The 21,334-nt window shown below is 36.0% G+C and overlaps 1 protein-coding gene across 3 annotated transcripts in view; it reads left to right on the top strand.

Annotated features, from left to right (window-relative positions):
• LOC122030940 (protein SWEETIE) overlaps positions 1-21,334 on the top strand; it is a 107,457-nt gene that overhangs the window by 65,750 nt on the left and 20,373 nt on the right. For all 3 annotated transcript variants that reach the window (XM_042589978.1, XM_042589979.1, XM_042589977.1), the window contains exons 32-34: positions 1,859-2,091; positions 3,016-3,163; positions 3,264-3,332. In XM_042589978.1, coding sequence (XP_042445912.1) covers positions 1,859-2,091; positions 3,016-3,163; positions 3,264-3,332 — 450 coding nt within the window. The remainder of the gene's footprint in view (positions 1-1,858; positions 2,092-3,015; positions 3,164-3,263; positions 3,333-21,334) is intronic.

The following is a 21,334-nucleotide window of genomic DNA, read 5'->3' as shown; positions in this document are numbered from 1 at the left end:
TTTGTTTAGATGTTATCGAGCTCTTAATTCGAGTTTGTATGATTGTTTGAAATTTTTATATTTTTAAGTTTGTTTGGTTGTCTAGTGAGTTTCATATTATAGGCTTGTTTTTTTTTTAAAAATCTTGAGAGCTTTGTTTATTTAAAAGTTTGATAAGAACTTTGTTGATGGACATGGTTCATGAGCTTTGTTTGTGGATATTGTTCATGAGCAATTCAAAATCTTTGTGTTCGTAAATATTAACGAACTGAATACATGTGTTTAAAATTGTTCATGTAATTTAAAAAAGTGTTCAATCTATTTATTTGATTGATTTTGTGCATATTGAATAAGCATAAACAAGATGGTCCACAAGCTTTCTTCATGGATATTGTTCATGAATAGTTTAAACTCATTTAAAAGTTGAATACATATGCATTCAAGCTTGTTGATTTAATTTAATAAGTTGTTTGAAAATCTTGTTTGCTTTCTTTTGTTCATTTACAGTCCTAGACCTCAAGCACCAAGTTAGTGAATGGTAACTTGAGTGCGCCTTAGAGAAGACAAAATAGAGCTAGAACACTTGAGCTTTGAAGATGCTTATTTCTTTATTCTACTTGAGGAAAACACAAAACAAAAATTGCTTTTATAGAGCATGACCCCACATTCCTAAATTTAGTTAATGGTTAGAAGTGCCAATGAAATGCTTAGAAAAATCATTAAAACAATAAATATACTTTTTGGGAAATAATTGGATGTTTTAGGAACATTTGCATATAGAGCTCAATTAGTTGAGTTTAATTATTCCTTAATGTAGAATTAGACCTTACTAAAGAGCATACAATGACATGGACAGTAGGGATGTAAATGAACCAAACGGTTCGCGAGCTATTCGAAGCTCGATTCGGTAAAAAACTCGTTCGAGTTCGTTCGTTTATCTTATCGAGCCGAGCTCGAGCTCGATTTCGAGCTCGACAGTTTTATCGAGCCGAGCTCGAGCTCGATTTCGAGCTTGACAGTTTTATCGAGCCGAGCTTGAGCTTAAGGATATTCGGCTCGTGAGCTCGCGAACATGTTCGTTTATAGGCTCGTGAGCCAAAAAAAACGAGGCTTAAACCGAGCCAAAAAACGAGCTCTAAAACGAGTCAAAAAAACAAGCTCTAAAATGAGCTTTAAAATGAGCCAAAAAAATGAACTCTAAAACGAGCCAAAAACGAGCCCTAAACGAGCCCGAAAACGAGCCTGAGCTCGCTTAACGAGTTAGGCTCGTTAACTTTGATAATCGAGCTAATAACGAACTGAGCTCGAACTGTTCGCGAGCTTGATAATTCTAAAACGAGCCGAGCTTGAGCCTTGTGATAAAAGATCGATTCGAGCTCGAGCCCGAATATAACTTAAACGAGCCGAGCTCGAGCCTAATACTGTTCGGCTCAGTTCGGCTCGTTTACATCCCTAATGGACAGCATGTTGTATGTGGCATGGTAGCTGAAGACAATAACAAATATCCACCTCTTAACACATGTTTGCAGATGCAAGATAATGCTGCTTTGACATATCTATTGACTTGTTATACTTGACAAAATTGTTCCAATTTGTTATATTTTTAATGTTGTCTAAACTTATGCACTGTGCTTTTATTGATAAATCCTTTTGGTTGTTGAAATTGTTATTCGTAATTATTATGATGGCCATAAGCTTCAGAATATTTTTATCAATTTAACAATCTCCATTAACCCTTAACTGTAGTTGCTTTGTTTAGTCTACAAGAAGCATACCTGATTTTGCTAAATTTATTGTAGTTGTCATCTTTAATTTATGCTTATTTGCTGACTACGTAATTTCCTTATGCAATCACTACATATCTTAAATGCTCTGCTAGGTTCTAGCAACACCGAATAGAAGGATTGCATCTGATAACTACTCAAACTCAGTCAGTAGTAGTAAAATAAATGACAAATCTGATGGTCACATGGGGTCCTATTATGGTGAAGATGATGAAAACATGATTGCTAGCTCGAAAGGGGAGCAGGTGCATGGTTCTGCCAACATATTTGGTTCCGCTTATAAGAGGGAGAATCTTCTCAGATATCGCACCAGGCTTTTTGCTGCTGAGTATGTAAAATCCTTTATATTTCAAGAGTATTGTACTTTTTTTGTGAATTAGTGATGCTCTGATTTTCCTGGTTTATTTAGAATTTGTGGTATTTAAATTGTTGATATCACTCCTCTCTTCTTTGATGATTGACAATAAGGTTGGGCGTTACAACCTGCCATGTCTAGATGAAAAAACTTACTCAAAATACTTGAGTAAATGAGCTACTATTAACTCAAAAAACTTACACTTCTAGGTGTAATATATTTCACTGTGATATTGGTAAATGAGCTATATTAACTCAAATTAACTTCTAGGCGTAATATTTCACTGCAATATTGGTTGACTGCTACAAGTTTCATGACTTTGACAATTCCTCTGCTAATATTTATGTTAGCATGCCCATATTTGCATCCCTGTAAATTCCTTGGGATGTTCATAATCATTTTCATCGATGAAAATCCTGCTCCCGTTTAGTGAAAACGCTTGCAATATACACTCTTGCATCAACTATGTAACTGGTTTTTATGAAGAATGAGATGGACTTAAATAATCACAGCTTTGTTTTGACACAATGTTTCCAGAGAACTGGGTGGATTCTTATATACTATTTTATCCATATGTTGACTTACATAGCATCGCGATGTCTTGGTATCTCCTGCATTGAATCCCATGGCACGGTCCACGTCACTTTGTAGCTCATTGTGCTAAGATGCAGCTAAAAAATTCCATTCCATTTCTCAAATATGCACGATCATGTTGTCACCTCATTTACTGCTATTTCTCAGCTTTTTAAAAGAAGCAACTTGCTTGTATTATGCAATTGACTTTTTATGCTATTATTTTATATTAATTTCCTGGTTCAGTGTGTGCAATAATATTTTCACTGAGGCAAAAATTATGGCCATGTCAATAATTGCTGATAATATGTTCATAACATCTAGGTGTTTGAGCTGTCTACCAACTGCAGTTGGATCAAACCCAGCACATTTTGATCTTTCTTTGGCAAGGATTGCTATGAATGTCAGGGACAGATCATCAGTAGATTGGCTAGTGCTTCACTTGCAAGAATTAATCTCACTTTCTTATCAGGTTTCTGCACTTAAATGTTGTCAGTAGTTACATGATTGGGCTTGTTGCCATCAACATACATAATTTACTTCTTTGGACTCAGAAGTTTTAGTTGTTACAGATCAGCACTAGCCAGTTTGAAGGCATGCAACATATTGGTGTGAGACTTCTAAGCATCATAATGGACAAGGTAAATTTTATTAGATTTTGTTTGTACTTATTTCATTTTATCCTGTCTGTAGCCTTTTCTTGTTGCATGTAATGGTGTTTGGCACTGTAATACTCAAATTTGAATGGTGTTTTATCTGTTTGGCAGATTACTATGCTGTATATTGTGATATCAATAATTTAGTTACCTGGGTGCCAATTTAATTTGCATAGAAATGCATCCCATAGTTTTGATGAGATCTATTACTTTGATGATCAAATAATTTCAAGATATTACTTTGCTATTTAGGCAGTGCTGATAAGCTAAGAGAACAAATTTCATTCTTGTGAATTGTTAGTTTAAAACGACAAATTTGTGGAAAATTAAACTAGATCTTAACCATTGTGTGTTTGCATGCTTCTGTTGCAATATCAATAAGTAGGATACCTGCGTAATGTTTTTTTTGTAAGTAAAATATTTATATCAATGCAAGTCCAGAATATAATACCCGACAATCAATAGTGCTTCATGTCAGAAAACACTCCTAATGACCGGTAAACATGGATTTGTACATTTTTAAAGATCCTCTCACTCTCCAAGTGTCCCTCATCAAAGATACAACTATTCTTAGCTCTCCATACAAAATGTATCAAAGCAGACATCGCAAGGTGTTAAGCTTTAGTCAAGAGATGACTTCCTCTGAAGAAATGCCCGAAGACTCGCAACATCCAACGGTAGGTAGACATCTCTTGCACATATGTAGTTGCTCTCAGATCCTCTGCTATAAGACCGCAACAGGAGGGCACCCAAAGAACAAGTTCTCTTGCATCTCCATCTCTCGCCTACAAAAGGGACAACACCGATCCTCCAAATAGTCAAGTCTTTCTCTAGTGGGCAGTCGGCATAACTTCATGGCTAGGCTGGATGTAGGCTTTCCACATTGTCCGTACCTAGGTTAGGCTGGATGTAGGCCTTCCACACCGTCCGCACCCAAGTTTCTTAGGACTGGGACACCTAAAGAAGTCATAAGCCCTGGCCACACCTCCATCATGCTCAAACCAATCTGCCAACCTTTGCATAGCACCTGCCAATGACCCGGTAGCCGTCAGGATAAGGTCACGAATTTGCAACAACTGCTTGATTAGCAGTGAATCCGAGTGTACCACCTCCCAAGTCCATATGTCTGCCTGACTCAAGTAGGTATGATGCACCCTAATGTTTAATTTGCATAGAAATGCGTTCCATAGGTTTGATGAATCTAACAATTTTGGTGACTTAACAATCTTAAAAACAAACCTGGCTGGTTAAGCAGTGCTGGTTAATTAAGAAAATAATTTTCATTCTTGCTAGTTGTTAGTTGAAAAGACATATTTGTAAGGGAAAAATAGACATTGACCCTAGTGTGTGCTGGCATGTGTTGCCCCCTTCTCAGCTGACTTCCTGAAGTTTATATTGTTACACCCTGCCTGAGGCTGGTAAGCTAACAACAGACTTCCCTCAGTGCACGTGATCTACAATCACGTCCGAGCGACAAAATTATACCTCAATCAAGATGCAGCAATCGTCCAAGAATATCTAGCAATCAACCTGAAAGATAACCTAACCCTGAAGGTGACATAGAGAAAGGGAACACAAATATGAAAAGTAGATTATATGTACAAAATAAGGCTCAATTACAGCAAGGTTCCCAATATCATATAAATGATGAAAACAAAGTATGTAAACTGTAGAGGTTATATCCATCATGAATATCATATGACAGCTGTACAAACACAATATAGACATAGACAATGCAATGATTCACTTAAAGAGCTCCACATCTGCTCACTACAATCCACCAATCAAAGCGTGTGGACCTATTTAATGTGTGTAGGCTTGTACACTCCTTTTCTGTGATAGAGTGTTGCTCGTCTGCATTCCAACATGTGCATGACTGCTGAAGGTAGTTGAGCGTGTTGCAGCAAACACATCGTACTTGTTGGCATACCAGACATGGTCAAAGTGAAAGAAAAGACGGTACAAATTGCTATATGGTTTGAGATCGTCCTAATGGACCAAAGATCCTATTCGTATTAGCAAGAAAATCATTCAACTATGATGTTATGCTCTAGGTTCATCATGTTCTATGCTATGGTAGCATTCTACTCTACATCAATTAATCACAGAAAATGCATTGCCCATCCTGGATAAATATCACATGCATCACATATATACACACACTGTAAAAAAGTGCATGAATAGCTACACCATGTATTATAGGTACACTGTCAATTCTCTATACTAGGTATATATGTTTCATGTGACATGCTAGTATGAATACACATCAATACCATAATGTCAATCTCTATCCATGCATTATCAAAGTAAGATTAATAATTTGATTTGTGAATCATATATGAGAGTGATAACTCTTTGTATGTTTTAGATCAGTAAAGCAACTATGCTATAACATCTACACTTGAGGGATCCCAAATAAGTAATAAACAACATAAGGAACTAAAAAAGTCAAGGAGTTCCTGTCAAGATAGGACTGCAATAAGAAAGGGGTTGCATAAATAATAAGAAGTCATGTAGACAGCTAGAGTAGGCAAAACTACTCTTTCTGTGGCCAGAAGGAGCCTGGATGCTTGCTGGTGCTTCTTAGGGAAGAAGGGGCTGATGAAAGGATGGAGTCGCTCCTGCTCAAGAGGATTTGCCAATGTTGTTGGGAAAGTCAAGGAGACTCCAAGAGCTTGGGACAGGTAGAAATATGGGAAGAGATGGTGCAGTTGTCAGTGTCTAGGTATAATGGTGGCACTCCAGTAGAAAGGGGAGTTAGCAATATGCCTTGAGGGCAGTGAAGATGGCACATAAGTAAGAGAGGTGGAGAGGAAAATTGATTCCTAAAAACTATCGAATTTGGTTCAATTTGATAAGTATCAAGTCTTGCTATTTTGACTTGGTTTGCTCCAATTTTAACCCTAATTGAGACCAAATTGCACTCAGATTAGATTCATTTTGGGCTCTAGCAAATTTTATACTTGTCGAGTCAAAGTTAAGATGAATTAAGCCCCAAATCACAAGAGTTTAATTCTTATTTAATTGATTAAACATTCGTCTTTTTTTTTTTAGTTTATTAGGTCTAACATTAAATGAATTTTTAGATAATCCGTTTCATGTTTCCGAACTGAGTTTTATTTGCTCACCTCAAATCTAACCTAATTCTGTCCTCATTTTGCAATGAGAAAAAATGAAGGGCTTTGTATGATAATGATTCACATGAGCCTCACATGATATCCTTTTTGCAGCTACATTTCCATCTTTCGGACACTGTTGATATTAAGTCTCAAATCACAAGACTTTAATTATACCTAATTTAATTGGTTATAACTAGATTTTTGAATTTATTAGATCTAACAAATTATTCCACGAATGTTTAGATAATCCATTTTTTGTTTAAAAAACTGGGGTTTATTTTCTCACCTTGAATGTAACCCAATTTTTGTCCACGTTATGCAATGAGATGAAATAAAAGAGCTTTGTATGAACATGATTCACATGAGTTGCTCATGATAGACCTCTTTTCTTTTTCCACAAACAGCAACATCACCACCGGAACAAGGTTAATTGATAGGCTTGTCAATTGCCTAATCAACCACCCATTTTGTTTGTGCTGTTATTCACCCTTGGACCAACATAACAATCTCAATAAGCACTTTAAGATTCCTTTGGAACATCTCCTAACACATCAATCACCCTCAAGAGGATAAAATATTGATAGAAACAAACTTCTAAAGCAAAATATATAAGGTTCAAAACACAAAGCTCAAGGAGACCTAGAGGGCAAAGAGGTAGCAAAATGCCTTATACTGTGATTTTCTTCTTTGCTGCCAAAGTCTCCTTGAAGGCCATTGGATCCTAGAGAAGCCTTGATCTCCTCTTCATGTTGATCCTCTACCATCAGCTCTCTCTGTTTGCCTCTCCTACGAAGTGCCGAATAAGTACCTCTGTTACCCTATTAGTTACTATTCAGTACTTATAATAACTCGTCTCTTATGCAGTAGGTCTTAGTGATGTGGTCTCAACTATTGGATTCAACATTAATTGGATCAATGATATCTTCCACCATTGATTTAAATCCATTCATCTGACATCTTAGAGACCAAGCCCCACTAAAAGGAGTCTACTAATTAAATAATAGAAATATTTCTCCACTTTTATCTCAAAATTGTAAATTCATTTTAAGTTAAAGCATAATTAATTCTTTAAGCAGTCAAAGTGCATGCCAAATTTCACAAATATTAATAAACATTTTAGCTTATGCTTGTTTTTACTAGAATTTTTTTGATGTCTAATATGATTCTGTCAATATTTTATTTTTGCAATCCCTATATTAAGTTTGTTTATGTACAATGTCCTAGATCCTATATTGTAAAAAGAAATGTAGCCGATGAACTTTTTTAATTGTTCTGTAGGATTGTTAGTCTGGTTTGCTCAACAATTACTCAATGGCTTCATATATCTTGTGTTTCATGTCCATCGCGTTGGTTGAATATTCTTCGTAACAAGGTACAAATTAGCACTTGTTATCTACATTTATGTGACTACAGTATTGTTACAAATGGATGTTTCTGAAATTCAAACTGTTAATGCATGGTATGACCTTCATGATTCTGGATATAATTGACTATTCTATCACCAAATCATTGTAATTGCTTTGTTCTTCACTCTGAAATTTGTACAAAAAACACTTACTGCCGCTGGGGAAACTTTTCTGGACCTTATTTCCTTCCCAGCTACCTTTCCTTGCAAGAAACACGTCGTTACGTTTTAAAACTAGCATACTAATTTGCTAAAATGGCTGCATGCTGTCAAAAATAATGTGACTTACTGTCAAAAGTTGCAAATTTGAGGTAACTATCGAAGGATACACTAATTAGTATACATGGCCACATACAAACTGCTTCCAAACATGAAGAATTTTCTTGTGATGTGGACCTTTATGCATGTTTAGGTTTCTTTTGGTCTTTCCTTATTTCTGGTAGTCAATTACTAACTTGCCTCTCGATAGTAAAGGTACAGGTGTACTTCTACACTGTCCTTTTCAGTCATGCCTGTAGAAAAACTATTATTTCAAAGAAATTCCTATTTTGAAAAGTTTCACTAAATCAAATTTTTACCTGCAATTTTTACAGTAATAATTCTTTTGACTACAGTAAAAATTGCTTACCTTTTTGTTCACTTTTTTACCTTCTTCATTTTTTTGCATGCCTTTATGACTATGTTATGTCTTATAATACTCTGCACTCTTATCATGTCCAACCTACTTATTATTGTAGCTAAACTATGTCTAGTGCTGCTGTGATGTGGTCAGTCTGTTGGAACTAAGGTACAGCCTCAAGCATGACTTAGCTAATAGTAACTTGACTAAGAATTAGAAAAAAAACTAAGAGAATAAAAGTAATAAGAAAGTTCTCAGATCTCCAATCCCATCAGACTCTTTCTTTAACATATCAGTGAAAGAAGATGCAATTTCTAAACAACCTTTGATGTGTTTCCAATAGTAGTTGCCAGTCCTAGGAAGAAATGTGGTTCAAGTACTTGCTTTGGTGCTGGGCTGCTAGCCAATTATATTTGTTTGAATTTTTGCAGAATCCATCTTGATGGTGTCTTCTCACACAATATGGTTAAGTAGATTGACTTCTGATGGGGTAAATGAATGCTTTTCTGTCTTCACAAAGAGTTGGTTCAATCTTAGAACTCAAAATACTTTGTTGTATATGCTCCAAGGTTTAAAATCTCGACCCGTGCCGAGGTTTCGGTCCCAGACCGGAATGATACGGTTTCGGTATCGTATCGTGCCGTGCCGATACTGTTTCGGTAATTTTTTATTTATATATAGTAATTATTAGATAAATATGTTTATTATGTATAATTTAAAAATAAGTTGTATATTAATTTTATATAAATTCTTAATTATTGAACAACTTAATATGGTTAGAAAAAATAATTAAATATAGTTTTCTTTAAAAAAAGTTGATCTAGGAATAACTTGAATTAAAATTGATACATCATAATATGTTACCTTATTAATACCAAAAGGAGTGGCGTGAATCAGATGGAAGCATTGGTTCTTGCGACATTCTGCTTAGGTCAACTCCATAGTTCTCCAATGACCAGATTAAATAAGCATCCCATGACATGCAATATTGATATTGATTTCTCCACATGTTCAGCAGCGTGTCTCGATTCATCACTGGATGTTGGATTTGAACTGGCACCACTGAAATCGGAACGGGTACAGGTACAGGCACCGGATAAGGATAAGGATAAGCATACGTCCCCGAGCTCTGGTATGACGGATCACCATATGATGCATCAGAGTTATAATAAGAAGGTTGCGAGTATGATGAACTTCGACTAGAATCAATCTCAGCTAAACTCTCCCGCATATCTTGATAATTATGAGCTTTCTTTTGTTTGTCACCCTTATATCGACGTTGATATTGAATAGTACTACTTCTAGCTCCATGATCATCATCTTGAGTTGCATGTGTGTAATCTATCTCACATGTCCATGACTCTGGTGCTAGAGTAGGGGTGACATAATTTTTACCACTAGATGCATCACCACTGTCATCACTTCTATGAGTACTTGCACTGCTATCAACATCACTATCCTCATTTCGAACTTCTCGTCGAACTACAGTGTCAGAAGGTGATGATGTTTCATCACTGTCATCATGTTCTTGCTCATCAATTGCATCGAGTGGATTGTCTTTAATTCTAAATAGACCACTTCCCATAAAAGTAGGAGGTTTGCCTTTTTCTTTCTTTTTAGTAAAAATTGCAGGAGCTTTGCCTTTGCCTTTATCTATGGACTTTGGTTGGGTTTGTGATGTTTGAGAACGCCTAGACCGAGATCCAGAAAATCGAAATTCTTGATCAAAAGCTTCATCATCTTCTTCCTCGCAGATATCTCCTCTAGCTTGTATTTTTTCAATCTGTTGAGTAAAAAATTGAGATGGTCGTGGTGGGTCTCCTGCTTCATCAAGTAATGGATTCTCAGCCTCAACAGCGCTCCACCAATCCATCATTGGATCATTCTCAACCTGGACAAATCCAATATCAAATGGGTCTACATCACCAGACTCCTGTTCTTCATTCTCTTCTGTTATTGCTCTTAGTTGAAGACGCATATTATAATGAACGTAGACCATCTTCTCCAAGCGACGATAAGAAAGACGATTTCGTACTTTTGTATGAATGAGGGAGAAAGTTGACCAATTTCTTTCACAACCGCTTGAAGACGTTGTCAGTGAGAGAATTCGTACTGCAATCTTTTTCAAATTTGGAGCTGATCCTCCATATTGTAACCACCACTCAGCTGTAAGATAAATAAGAACAAAATTAAAATAATTATTTATATTTGTTGACAATAATTAGTAATAATTTTTACTATATTTACCTGCATCCATTTTATATCTGCATGAAACTGCAATAGGATCGCTAAAAGAATCATATGCCTCTCGAAATAATCGACTTTCATTAATAGTTTCAGCAATTGATTCTGTGTTTGTATGCAGTCTTGATATTATATGTCTGAGGGCCACTAATAAATCATCATTTGTGCCAAGATTATAACGATATTGATATGCCGGATTGAGATAATAGCCAATAATAATTAAACATATATAATTATTAATAACAATATTAAAAATTCGTTATCATTAAAAAATACGTACCGACCAAATGAATAGGTTTTCCCATTTGATCATCCCATCTTGTAGTGATTATATCAATGTAATGTTGATACTTGGTCGGTGATTGTAGACGCCTCTTAATTTCCTCTTTTGCTTCATGAATTAAGCGGTAAACGTTGCCCATTTGTGGCTTCTTGTCCATATCAACTTTACGTAGAACAACGTACAACGGTTCTACTGCTATAAGAATATCTGCGATATAGTCCCAAAATCTGACAGACATAATAATTTTTTGCACCTCCTTACCTTCAGTCGTGTTAGAATATCGAGAGGCTTCCCAATCCTCAGAAGAGAACATGACCTTTAATCCGACTTTTTTCTGATTCAACGATTTTAACAGTAGAAAGTGAGGGGCGTTTGGTTTAGGGGAATAGGAGTGGGGAATGGGAATGAGAATCATTGTTTGCCATTGTTAATGTTTGGATTATAGGAATAGGAATGCAAATAAGGGAATGAATCCTTGAAATTGGGTAATAACTCATTCCCATGTACCTCCCCTTCAATGAGCCATTACCCTATTTTCATCAATCAAAATATTCCCTTATTCCAAAAATACCCTTGACCTAAAACTAAAATTTTCTCCCTTAATATCAAATATCAAAATATATATATTTATTTTTTCTTTCATTTCATTTCTCTCTCCTTATTCTCTCTCATCATATTTTCTCTCTCATCATTTTATCACACACTTTCTCTCTCCTTAATCTCTCCTATCACACTCTCTTTCCTTTTTTTTTCTCATTACACTTTCTCTCTCATCATATTTTCTCTCTCCTCAATCTCTGCCATCGCACTCTCATCCTTCTTTTTCTCTCATCATACTTTCTCTCTCCTCAATCTCTTCCATCGCACTCTCATCCTTCTTTTTCTCTCATCATACTTTCTCTCTCCTCAATCTCTTCCATCGCACTCTCATCCTTCTTTTTCTCTCATCATACTTTCTCTCTCCTCAATCTCTTCCATCGCACTCTCATCCTTCTTTTTCTCTCATCATACTTTCTCTCTCCTCAATCTCTTCCATCGCACTCTCATCCTTCTTTTTCTCTCATCATACTTTCTCTCTCCTCAATCTCTTCCATCGCACTCTATTTTCTCTTTTTTTCTCATCACACTTTCGCTCTCATCATACTTTCTCTCTCCTCAATCTCCCCCATCACACTATATTTTCTCTTTTTTTCTCATCACACTTTCGTTCTCATCATACTTTCTCTCTCCTCAATCTCTCTTGTCACACTCCCTCTTTTTTTTCTTCAACACACTTTCTCTCTCATCACACTTTCTCTCTCCTCAATCTCTCCCATCACACTCACTGTTCTCTTTTTTTTTCTCATCACACTTACTCTCTCATTATACTTTCTCTCTCCTCAATTTCTCTCATCACACACTCTCTCCTCATTTTTCTCATTACGTTTTCTCTCTCTTCATCTTCTCCTATCATACTTTCTCTCACATTATATTTTCTCTCTCATCGTCTCTCATCATGCTCTCTCCTACCACACTCTCTTTTCTCATTTTCTCTCATTACACTTTCTCTCTCTTCATTCTTTCTCATCACATTTTCTCTCTTATCATTCTCTTTCATCATATTTTTCTCTCACATTCATCTTTCTCTCACATCTAATTTTTTCACTTATTTTCCTTTAAGGGTAAAAAAGGAAATTTTGATTTATTCCGATAGAAAATATGCAACTAACCAAACATTGCTTTTAAAAGTGATATCCATGCTCATACCCATTCCCATTCCACAATACAATGATTCCCATTCCGATTCCTATTCCTAGGAAAGAACCAAACGCCCCCTGAGTGGCAAATCTAGTCGCTCCTAGTCGCAGAATCTCTCCATCAATAAATTTCCTCATTAATCCATGAACCCAATGATGATTATAGATGAATTTTGTTAAAGATTGACATTTTTTCACTACCTTCTTCACTATATCGAGCTTACCAATATCTGCATCATCAAATCGATACAGTGTGCTGCGCATGGTGTCCAAAATAATATTTGATACCTTTGCTCCAACATCTCTCCAACCCTTTTAAAGTTGGCACCATTATCTGTAATCACCTGTACTATATGTTCTGCACCTATCTCGTGAACTACACTATCCATCAAACGAAATATATAGGGTGCATCATGATAGTCTGTAGTTGCATCAATAGAATTATGAAATATCACCTTTCTATTGCAATATAGTAGAAAGTTGATCATGCTCATCCGTATAGGTCCTGTCCCACCATCACACATCAACGTAACCCCATATAAGCTCCATTGCTTCTTGCATGATAGGATCCAAGTCTTGATCTCCTCCACTTGTTCATCTAAATATGGGTCGGCAATTTCATATGCAGTCGGAGGTTGAATACCAGGACCAGATTTTTGGATGTTGGACACCATGCTACGGTAGTATGTGTTGTTTGCTGCATTTGGGGGAATATGATTAAAATGGAAAAATTTAGCAATACTTTTACCGATTGATTTCTTATTCTCTTTTGAATATGCATCATCAATCCTAGTTTGTTTGCTAGTTTGGTCTGGAAATGCTAGTGGATCAATATCAGCAATATCAACTGCATGTTTTCGTCCCATAGAAGAAAAAAAACGACCAATACCACCTTGTGTTGAAGTAATACGAACACTTGCACTCCTTCCTAATGTTGATGCAGTAGTTGAGCCACTTCCACTAGCACCAGAGCCACTTCTATGTTGCATATTTTGCTCATAGTCATATTGAGTTCGAGAGACACTGAGAGCTGCTAAAAAGTCTTCGTCATTTGGAACTTCACCACGACCTTCCATTTCATCATAGATTGGTTCTTTAGAGCTTCGACTATCAACAAGTTCACGTTCTCGTTGTTGTTTATACTTTAATGCTTTTCTGCCATCAAGTTCCTCTTTCATTACACGACGAACTTCTTGAGAAACTTTTGGACAATTAGAAACATCCGGATATCCACCAGCAAGATGTTGTTTTAAGCGTGTGACCCCGCCGCCACCGCGTCCAATCATATCGCAATGCAAACATTGGCAATGGAATCGATTTTCTAATCGATGTGCGTGTCTCCAAGCTGGATCATGAGATTGTTGTTTTGGTGCCATTACCTATGCATTATACAAAAAGTAAGGATAATATACATTTCTAGGTAATGATAATCATTTTATAATGTCAAAAATGTATTTATCATTGTAAATTTACAAATTAAGTATATAAACTATAAACATCAATTTCTGAAATTTGAAACAATCTCCTAAAAATATTAATTCATCTTTCTCAATTTAGATTGATCAGAATTGCACAAGATTAATAGTGTTTTATTAGGAATCATAAACATAACAACATACCTTTATCAAAATTTTTAAAATAAAAGACTTGTAATATTTCTAAACATATTACAAAAGTACAAAAGTTAATATTCATGGATCCAAATTTTAAATTAATTCTAAGATAAAAAATATTATCTATAATAAATATATAAATTAGCATAAAGATGTTATTTTATATATAATAATTATACAAATTAATTAATTTATTAATTATTATTTTAAAAATATAAAATAATAAAAATATCAAAATATAAATTTAATTTATTAGTTTTTTTAGAATTTTTATTTTTTTTAGAATATAAATCTGAATTTTTATTATTATTTTTTTAAAATAAATTAAATTTTAAATAAAAAATATTATAATATATATCTGAATTTTTATAATTTTTTAAAATTTTAAACAAATCTATTATAATTTTTTTAAAATTTTTAAATTCAATTTAAAACATTAAAAATTAATTTTTCAGAATATTAATTAAATTTTGATTTTTAAATATATTTTTTATATATTTTAATTTTTATTAAGAAAATTGAATTAGGATTTATAAATAAAATCGCTCGGGCACGCACGAGGCGCACCCGATCTCGCCGCTGGGAGCGATCACGCCTCTCGACAGCGGCGGATCGCAGGGTCTGGCAGCGCCGAAGGCGTCGCCGGACGCCTCCGGCGCCGCCAGCGATGCATACGAGACGGGACGAAACGAATAGGGAATAGGGAATCGTACCTCTGCCGCTGCTCGCCTTACTAGTGCTCGCCTCGCCGCTGCCGCTGCTCGCCTCGCCGCTGCTTGCCTCGCTGCGCCACGCCTCGCCTTGCCTCGCTGCTGCTGCTAATCGGTACGTTTTATAGGGTTTTTTCGCGCGACAGAACGAATCGATTCGATTCCTTCTGTCGCGAGTGTCGCTTGTGTTGGCGCGCATCAACACGCGTATCACGCGCCGAAAGCACAGCCCACGCCCGCGCAATACACGCGCCGAAATCGCGGCGTGTCGTGTGCTGGTTTCAGCCGGGCGACGGAACGGTAAAAATCGTTCGTGCCGCCCGGCACGAAACGTCACCGCAATCCTTGATATGCTCTACATTTTCCTCCATGCTTCGATTGTAGATCACAATATAGTCCCATTAAAAAACAAAGTGATCAGGAAGCTTAAAGTGCTCTGTTAATTATAGTGCACAAAGTTGTCAGAGCATTCTTGAGGCAAAATAGCATTACTAGGAACACCCATGCACCATATCTAGTCACACAAGTAGTTATTAGTTTATCTCGCTTTGCTAACCTTACTTTTTGTGACCTTGGGTCTAACTTTGTGAACTATCTGACATTCAGCAATGAGAGGAATGAGATAGTTAATTTTGACCATTATGTTTCTTTTCGGAAAGGATTAGTGCACTATATGGTTCATTTGAAGGGCGGATATACCATACATTTAGGTGGTGTTTGGTTTAGGGGTTTGAGAATGAGGGAATGGATTCATTCCCAAATTTTGTATTTGGTTGATGGGAATGAAATTAAGATTTTGGAATGAAACCCAAAAACTTGAGTATGGATGAAACTCATCCCCTCCCTGAGGTTTTGATGGAATAGGAATGTAAATTAAGTTTTGGACAAAAATATCCTTAGTATATTTGTTCAATTTTTCTTTCATTTCACACTCTTTCTCCTTGTTCTCTCTCATCATATTTTCTCTCTCCTTATTCTATCATAATATTTTCTCTCTTAACATACTTTCTTTTCTTCTCATTCTCTCTCATCACATATTCTCTACCATTTTCTCTCTATATTCTCTCCCATCACACACTCTCTCTCCTCATTTTCTCTCTCTTCATTTTCTCTCTCTTCATTCTCTTCCATCACAGTTTCTTTCCCATTACACACTCTCTCATTATTTTTTCATCATACTTTCTCTCTCCTTAATCTCTCTTACCATTCTCTCCTCATTATCTCTCATCACACTTTCTCTCTTTGTATTCTCTCCTATCACATTGTCTCTTCTCATTTTCTCTAATCACACTTTCTCTCTCATCATACTTTCTCTCTCCTCAATCTCTCATTTTCTCTCATCACACTTTCTCTCTCTTCATTTTCCCCATCACTCTTTTTCTCAACCCACTTTCTCTCTCATCATACTTTCTCTCTAACCAATCTTTCATTTTCTCTCATCATACTTTCTCTCTCTTCATTTTTTCCTATCACTTTTTGTCTCTCAGCACACTTTCTCTCTTATCATACTTTTCTCTTCTCAATCTCTCCTATCATACACTCTCTCCTCACTTTCTCTCATCATACATTCCCTCTCTTCAATTTTTTCCATCACTTTCTCTCTCATCATATGTTTCTCTCACATTCAACTTTTCCTCCCATCTAATTTTTTCTCTTATTTTCCTTTAAGGGTAAAAAAGGAAATTTAGGTTCATTCCGATTGAAAATATTCAACTAACCAAACATTATTTTTAAGAATGATACCCAAGCTCATACTCATTTCCATTCCATAATACTATGATACCCATTCCCATTCCGATTACTAGGAGAGAACCAAACACCACCTTAGTAACTCCTTCAATTGCTTTCTTAGGGTGCGTTTGGTTTGCACCGTTTTCATTTTCATTTTCTGGAAAACGCGCGTTTTCTAGAAAACAGAAAACGACTTTTTGTCATTTTCTGTTTTTCTAGAAAACGATAGCCAATTTTTTAGAAAACGCGCGCGGAAAATGCAAACCAAACATCGTTTTTCAGAAAACGCGCGTTTTCCAGAAAATGAAAATGGAAAATGCTCGTACCAAACGCCCCCTTAATTCTTCTATCTTTGGAATGTGATGGTTTTGCTCCTCTACCAATTCAATTCTATGGCATACCTCCTTGTTGGGTTCAACAATTCTATAGGCGCGACTTAGATATCTATCTTATGTGCCTTTTCCTGGAGTGTCTTGAAATAAGTAATCTCTCTCTATAGTAGACCCTTTTGGTAGCTTGTATAGTGGATAATGATTTGATGGGGTTGTCTTTCCCTATATGCACCAGTATTAATCATTTATTTTCTTGTTCTAGGACACAAATGCTAATTGAAAAAGGAATTATAAGATCATAATGCCATGTATGGTTCCAAGGAACCTGCCTAATGACAATCATAGTCATCACATATAATTACAAGATCATTCCTCTTGTCCCAGCTCAATGTCCATGTCACGGGAGGTACTGAGATCAAGTTTTTCTTTCCTACTGACAATATTTAGCTTGCCTTTATCTCTTCTCACTTTGAGATGCATTTTCTCACTTGTTTCCTATGAAATAAAGAGATCAGCAGCTCGAGCATCTACAAGAGCATTGTTCTTAGCTAATGAACCCTTAAAATTCTTGCTTGACATTATACTTTTATAAGAATGTTGGCCCAAGCTTGGTATCTTCCTCCTTTTTCTCTTCTCCCAACAAGTGCATATGGCTTTACCCTTTTTGGATAATCACATACTTGGCGTGGTACTTCATATAGGAAATAAGATTGTGGTTCATATGCCTTCTTTTAGTGATCTGCCTTAATATTTTCCATGACTTTGATTGCTACTACTTTCAGGCAGTGCATTGTTGCCCTTCTTGCTATAGTTGCCTACTCCATTGTTATGGCTAGATGAAGACTTGTCTCGATACTTTATGAAACCACCATGGTGGTACCTGTTATTAAAACTTTGACTTTAGGATATCACTATGGTTATGACCTGATTGCGGTGATTCTTCTGTTTGCTTGAAGTCTATAAGCGAGATGAGGTCTTGTATGCCTACTCTTTTCAATTTCATTTTAACCCATGGTTTGAGTGCATTCAAAAGCGAGAAAACAATATTTTTCTTCCCATAATAGGAATTAGAATAAGTTTGAAAATTCTTTGACATAAGTTCGAGGGTCATATTCTTGAGTGAGCATTCTCAACTTTACTTGGGCCAATAAGTGTACACTCGTGTTAAAATTGCCTCTAAAATTTTGCTTGAAAATTATCCCTAGTGTTAATGGGCGCTGCATCTAGTAAACTCCTTCAAGTATGGAGATGCCAATGAGATGCATAGAAGTTGTTTTTACCATGGAGATGCCACCATTTATCCTCATGACTAGAAAATATTGCTTGATTGACCATAGAAAGTTGTTCGCTTTTTGAGGTAGATCAAATGCCCCTGACCTCTTTTGGTTTGAACACCTTTATTCTCCCCATCGATTGGCTGGTCATAGGGGTGTAATCGAGCTGAGCCGAGCCGAGCCGAATTCTTGAATGTTTGAGTTTGACTTGTTTATAATCGAACCGAGCTCGAGCTTTATTTAACGAATATATTCATGGCTCACGAGCTTATTTGAGTTTTATCGAGTCTAAACGAGCTTAATAAACATAAATTATAAATTTAAATATTCATTAAATACTAAATTATATATTTAGAGAAAATTATAATATTCTTATTAAAATTTATAATTTTATTCTAATAAATAAATTTAATATATTTGTCTATATGTTTTATAAGTAGTGTAAAATCTATAAATTCAATATCAAAACTATTATTTTTTTATTTAAAAGTTGATTCATGAGCTTAACGAATATGCTCACGAGTTAACGAGCCGAATATTATGAAGCTTGAGCTTAGTTTGTTTATCTTAACGAGCCTCATTAAACGAGCTCAAACGAGCTTTTATCGAATCGAGCTTCGAATAGCTCATGAGCGGCTTGGTTCATTTACACCCCTAGCTGGTCAAGCCATCGTAGATTAGATTAGATATATATATGGACAACTCTTGCTTTAGATGTTTTGACTCTTAATTGAGTTTCTCATTGTTAAAGAGAAGGGGTACCTCTTCAAGTGTGATGTCAGTTGGTCACCAAGTTTATAGGACTCATCCATGGAATACTCATTCATGTCTTCAAACTCTTTTAGGAGGTCATGAATCACCAATTTATCTTGTTGAACCTCATGCCAAGGCCTTGAGTATGTCTTCCAACTTTCCTCGTTTGCTTCTTCCCTTGTTTCACTCTCCCTCTTTCCATGGCAAAGTGCGTAAGGACTTCTTATGTGGTCACTTCATTACATGGATTAAAATATCATTTTGAACCGGTCGAAATAGGCGAAACATTTCGTTTCGCCCGTGGACCGACATCGGCATGACCTGGCACTAGGCCTCGTGGTAGCCGTTGGGCCTCACGCAACCTCTGCGGTCGCCGCAAAAGGCTTGCGGGATTCCTCTGGCCGCATCGGAGGGGTCGTGTGACTCTCGTGACAGCGCCAGAGTGGTTGTGTGCCCCTCATTGTTTGTTGAAGGGGTCGTGTAACCCCAGTGACTGTGCTAGAGGGCGCGATATCCCGCGGCCGTGCCGGAGGAGACATGCTGGAGCAGGGTTGCACGACCTCGCAGTCGCGCCGGAGGGGTCGTGTGGCTCCCACAGCCGTGACGGAGGGGTTGCACTATCCCAACTATCGCATCGGAGGGGTCACACGATCCTCGCGGCTGCATTGGAGGGGTCGCGTGATCCTTGTGGCTATGTCGGAGGGGTCGGGTTGCATGACCCTTGAGACTACGTCAGAGGGGTTAGGTTATGCGAAGAGCAGGGAGGTTTTTTTAATTAAATCAGAGAACTTATGTTAATTATCACAATCAACTCCTAATTATGAGAGGAATAATCTAAAGAGGTTTAATTAAATCATAATAAAATTATCTTATTAATTATATATTGTAATTCTTAAAATATATAATAAGTTATTTATTTATTTCCATATTTTTTTCTTTTTTTTATTTATTTTTAAATATTATATTTTATATTTTAAAAAATTCTGAAGGGGAGCCTTGACGCAACAGTAAAGTTGTTGCTTTGTGACTAAAGGGTCACGGGTTCGAATCCTGGAAATATTTTTTTGCAAAAAGTAGAGTAAGGCTGCGTACAATGGATCCTTCCCCGGACCCCGTGCACCGGGCTGCCCTTTGTATATTTAAAAAAAATTCCAAGAGGAGTCACATGACTCTTCAGAGGGGTCGCATGAGGGGGTTAAGGACTTATAAGGAATATATATTTGTAAGAATGAGGAGAATTTTAAAAAATATACAATAACCAAGAAAGAGGCTAAGAAAGTAGTGAATGAACCAAATAATAAAATTTTTGAACGATTATATAAAAAATTGGATACAGAAGTAGGGAAAAAGATATTTATAGAATAACTAAAGTGAGAGAAAGGAAGACAAGAGATCTTATCCAAATAAAATGTATTAAAGATGAATGTAATAGGGTACTAGTAAATGATGAAGAAATAAAAGAGCTGTGGAAAATATATTTTCATCAACTTTTTAATGAAGATTTAGGTTATCAACTTAGGTAATTTAAGTAGGTCAAATGAGTATAGAAATTTAATTTTTTATCATAGAATTCAAACTTTAGAAGTAGAATAAATTTTAAATGGGATGCATAATGAAAAAGTCGTGGACCAGATGATATCCGATAAAGGGTATGGAAGTGCCTAGGGAAATAAGGTATTGAATGATTTACAAAATTATTTAACATGATATTGAAAACGAAAAGAATACCTGATCAATGGAGGGTAATTACTCTAGTTCCCTTATATAAAAATAAGGGAGACGTACAAAAATGTATAAAATATAGGGGTATTAAATTAATAAGCCATATAATGAAACTTTAGAAAAAATAATGAAAATAAATTAAGGAAGGAGACCATGATGATCGAAAATTAATTTGAGTTCATGCCTGGAAGGTCGAAATAGAAGCTATACATATTAGCAACTAATTGAAAAATATTGGGAACAAAAACAAGATCCACACTTTGTTAGATTTTGAGGGATGTCCTAAGACAATCATCTTACGATTTTTACTAAATATAGATTCACTATTTGAGTGCATATTATATGTTTGATTATCTTAAACTCATTTACTGAATGTCCGCAATATAATTCATAGCATGAGAGAAATTGTGCTTGGATCACAACTAGTAATTATCAATACATGTGCA

This window comes from Zingiber officinale, chromosome 11A, assembly GCF_018446385.1.
Source record: "Zingiber officinale cultivar Zhangliang chromosome 11A, Zo_v1.1, whole genome shotgun sequence".
NCBI classification, from domain to species: domain Eukaryota; kingdom Viridiplantae; phylum Streptophyta; class Magnoliopsida; order Zingiberales; family Zingiberaceae; genus Zingiber; species Zingiber officinale.
This window is presented reverse-complemented; position numbering and strand designations above follow the sequence as displayed.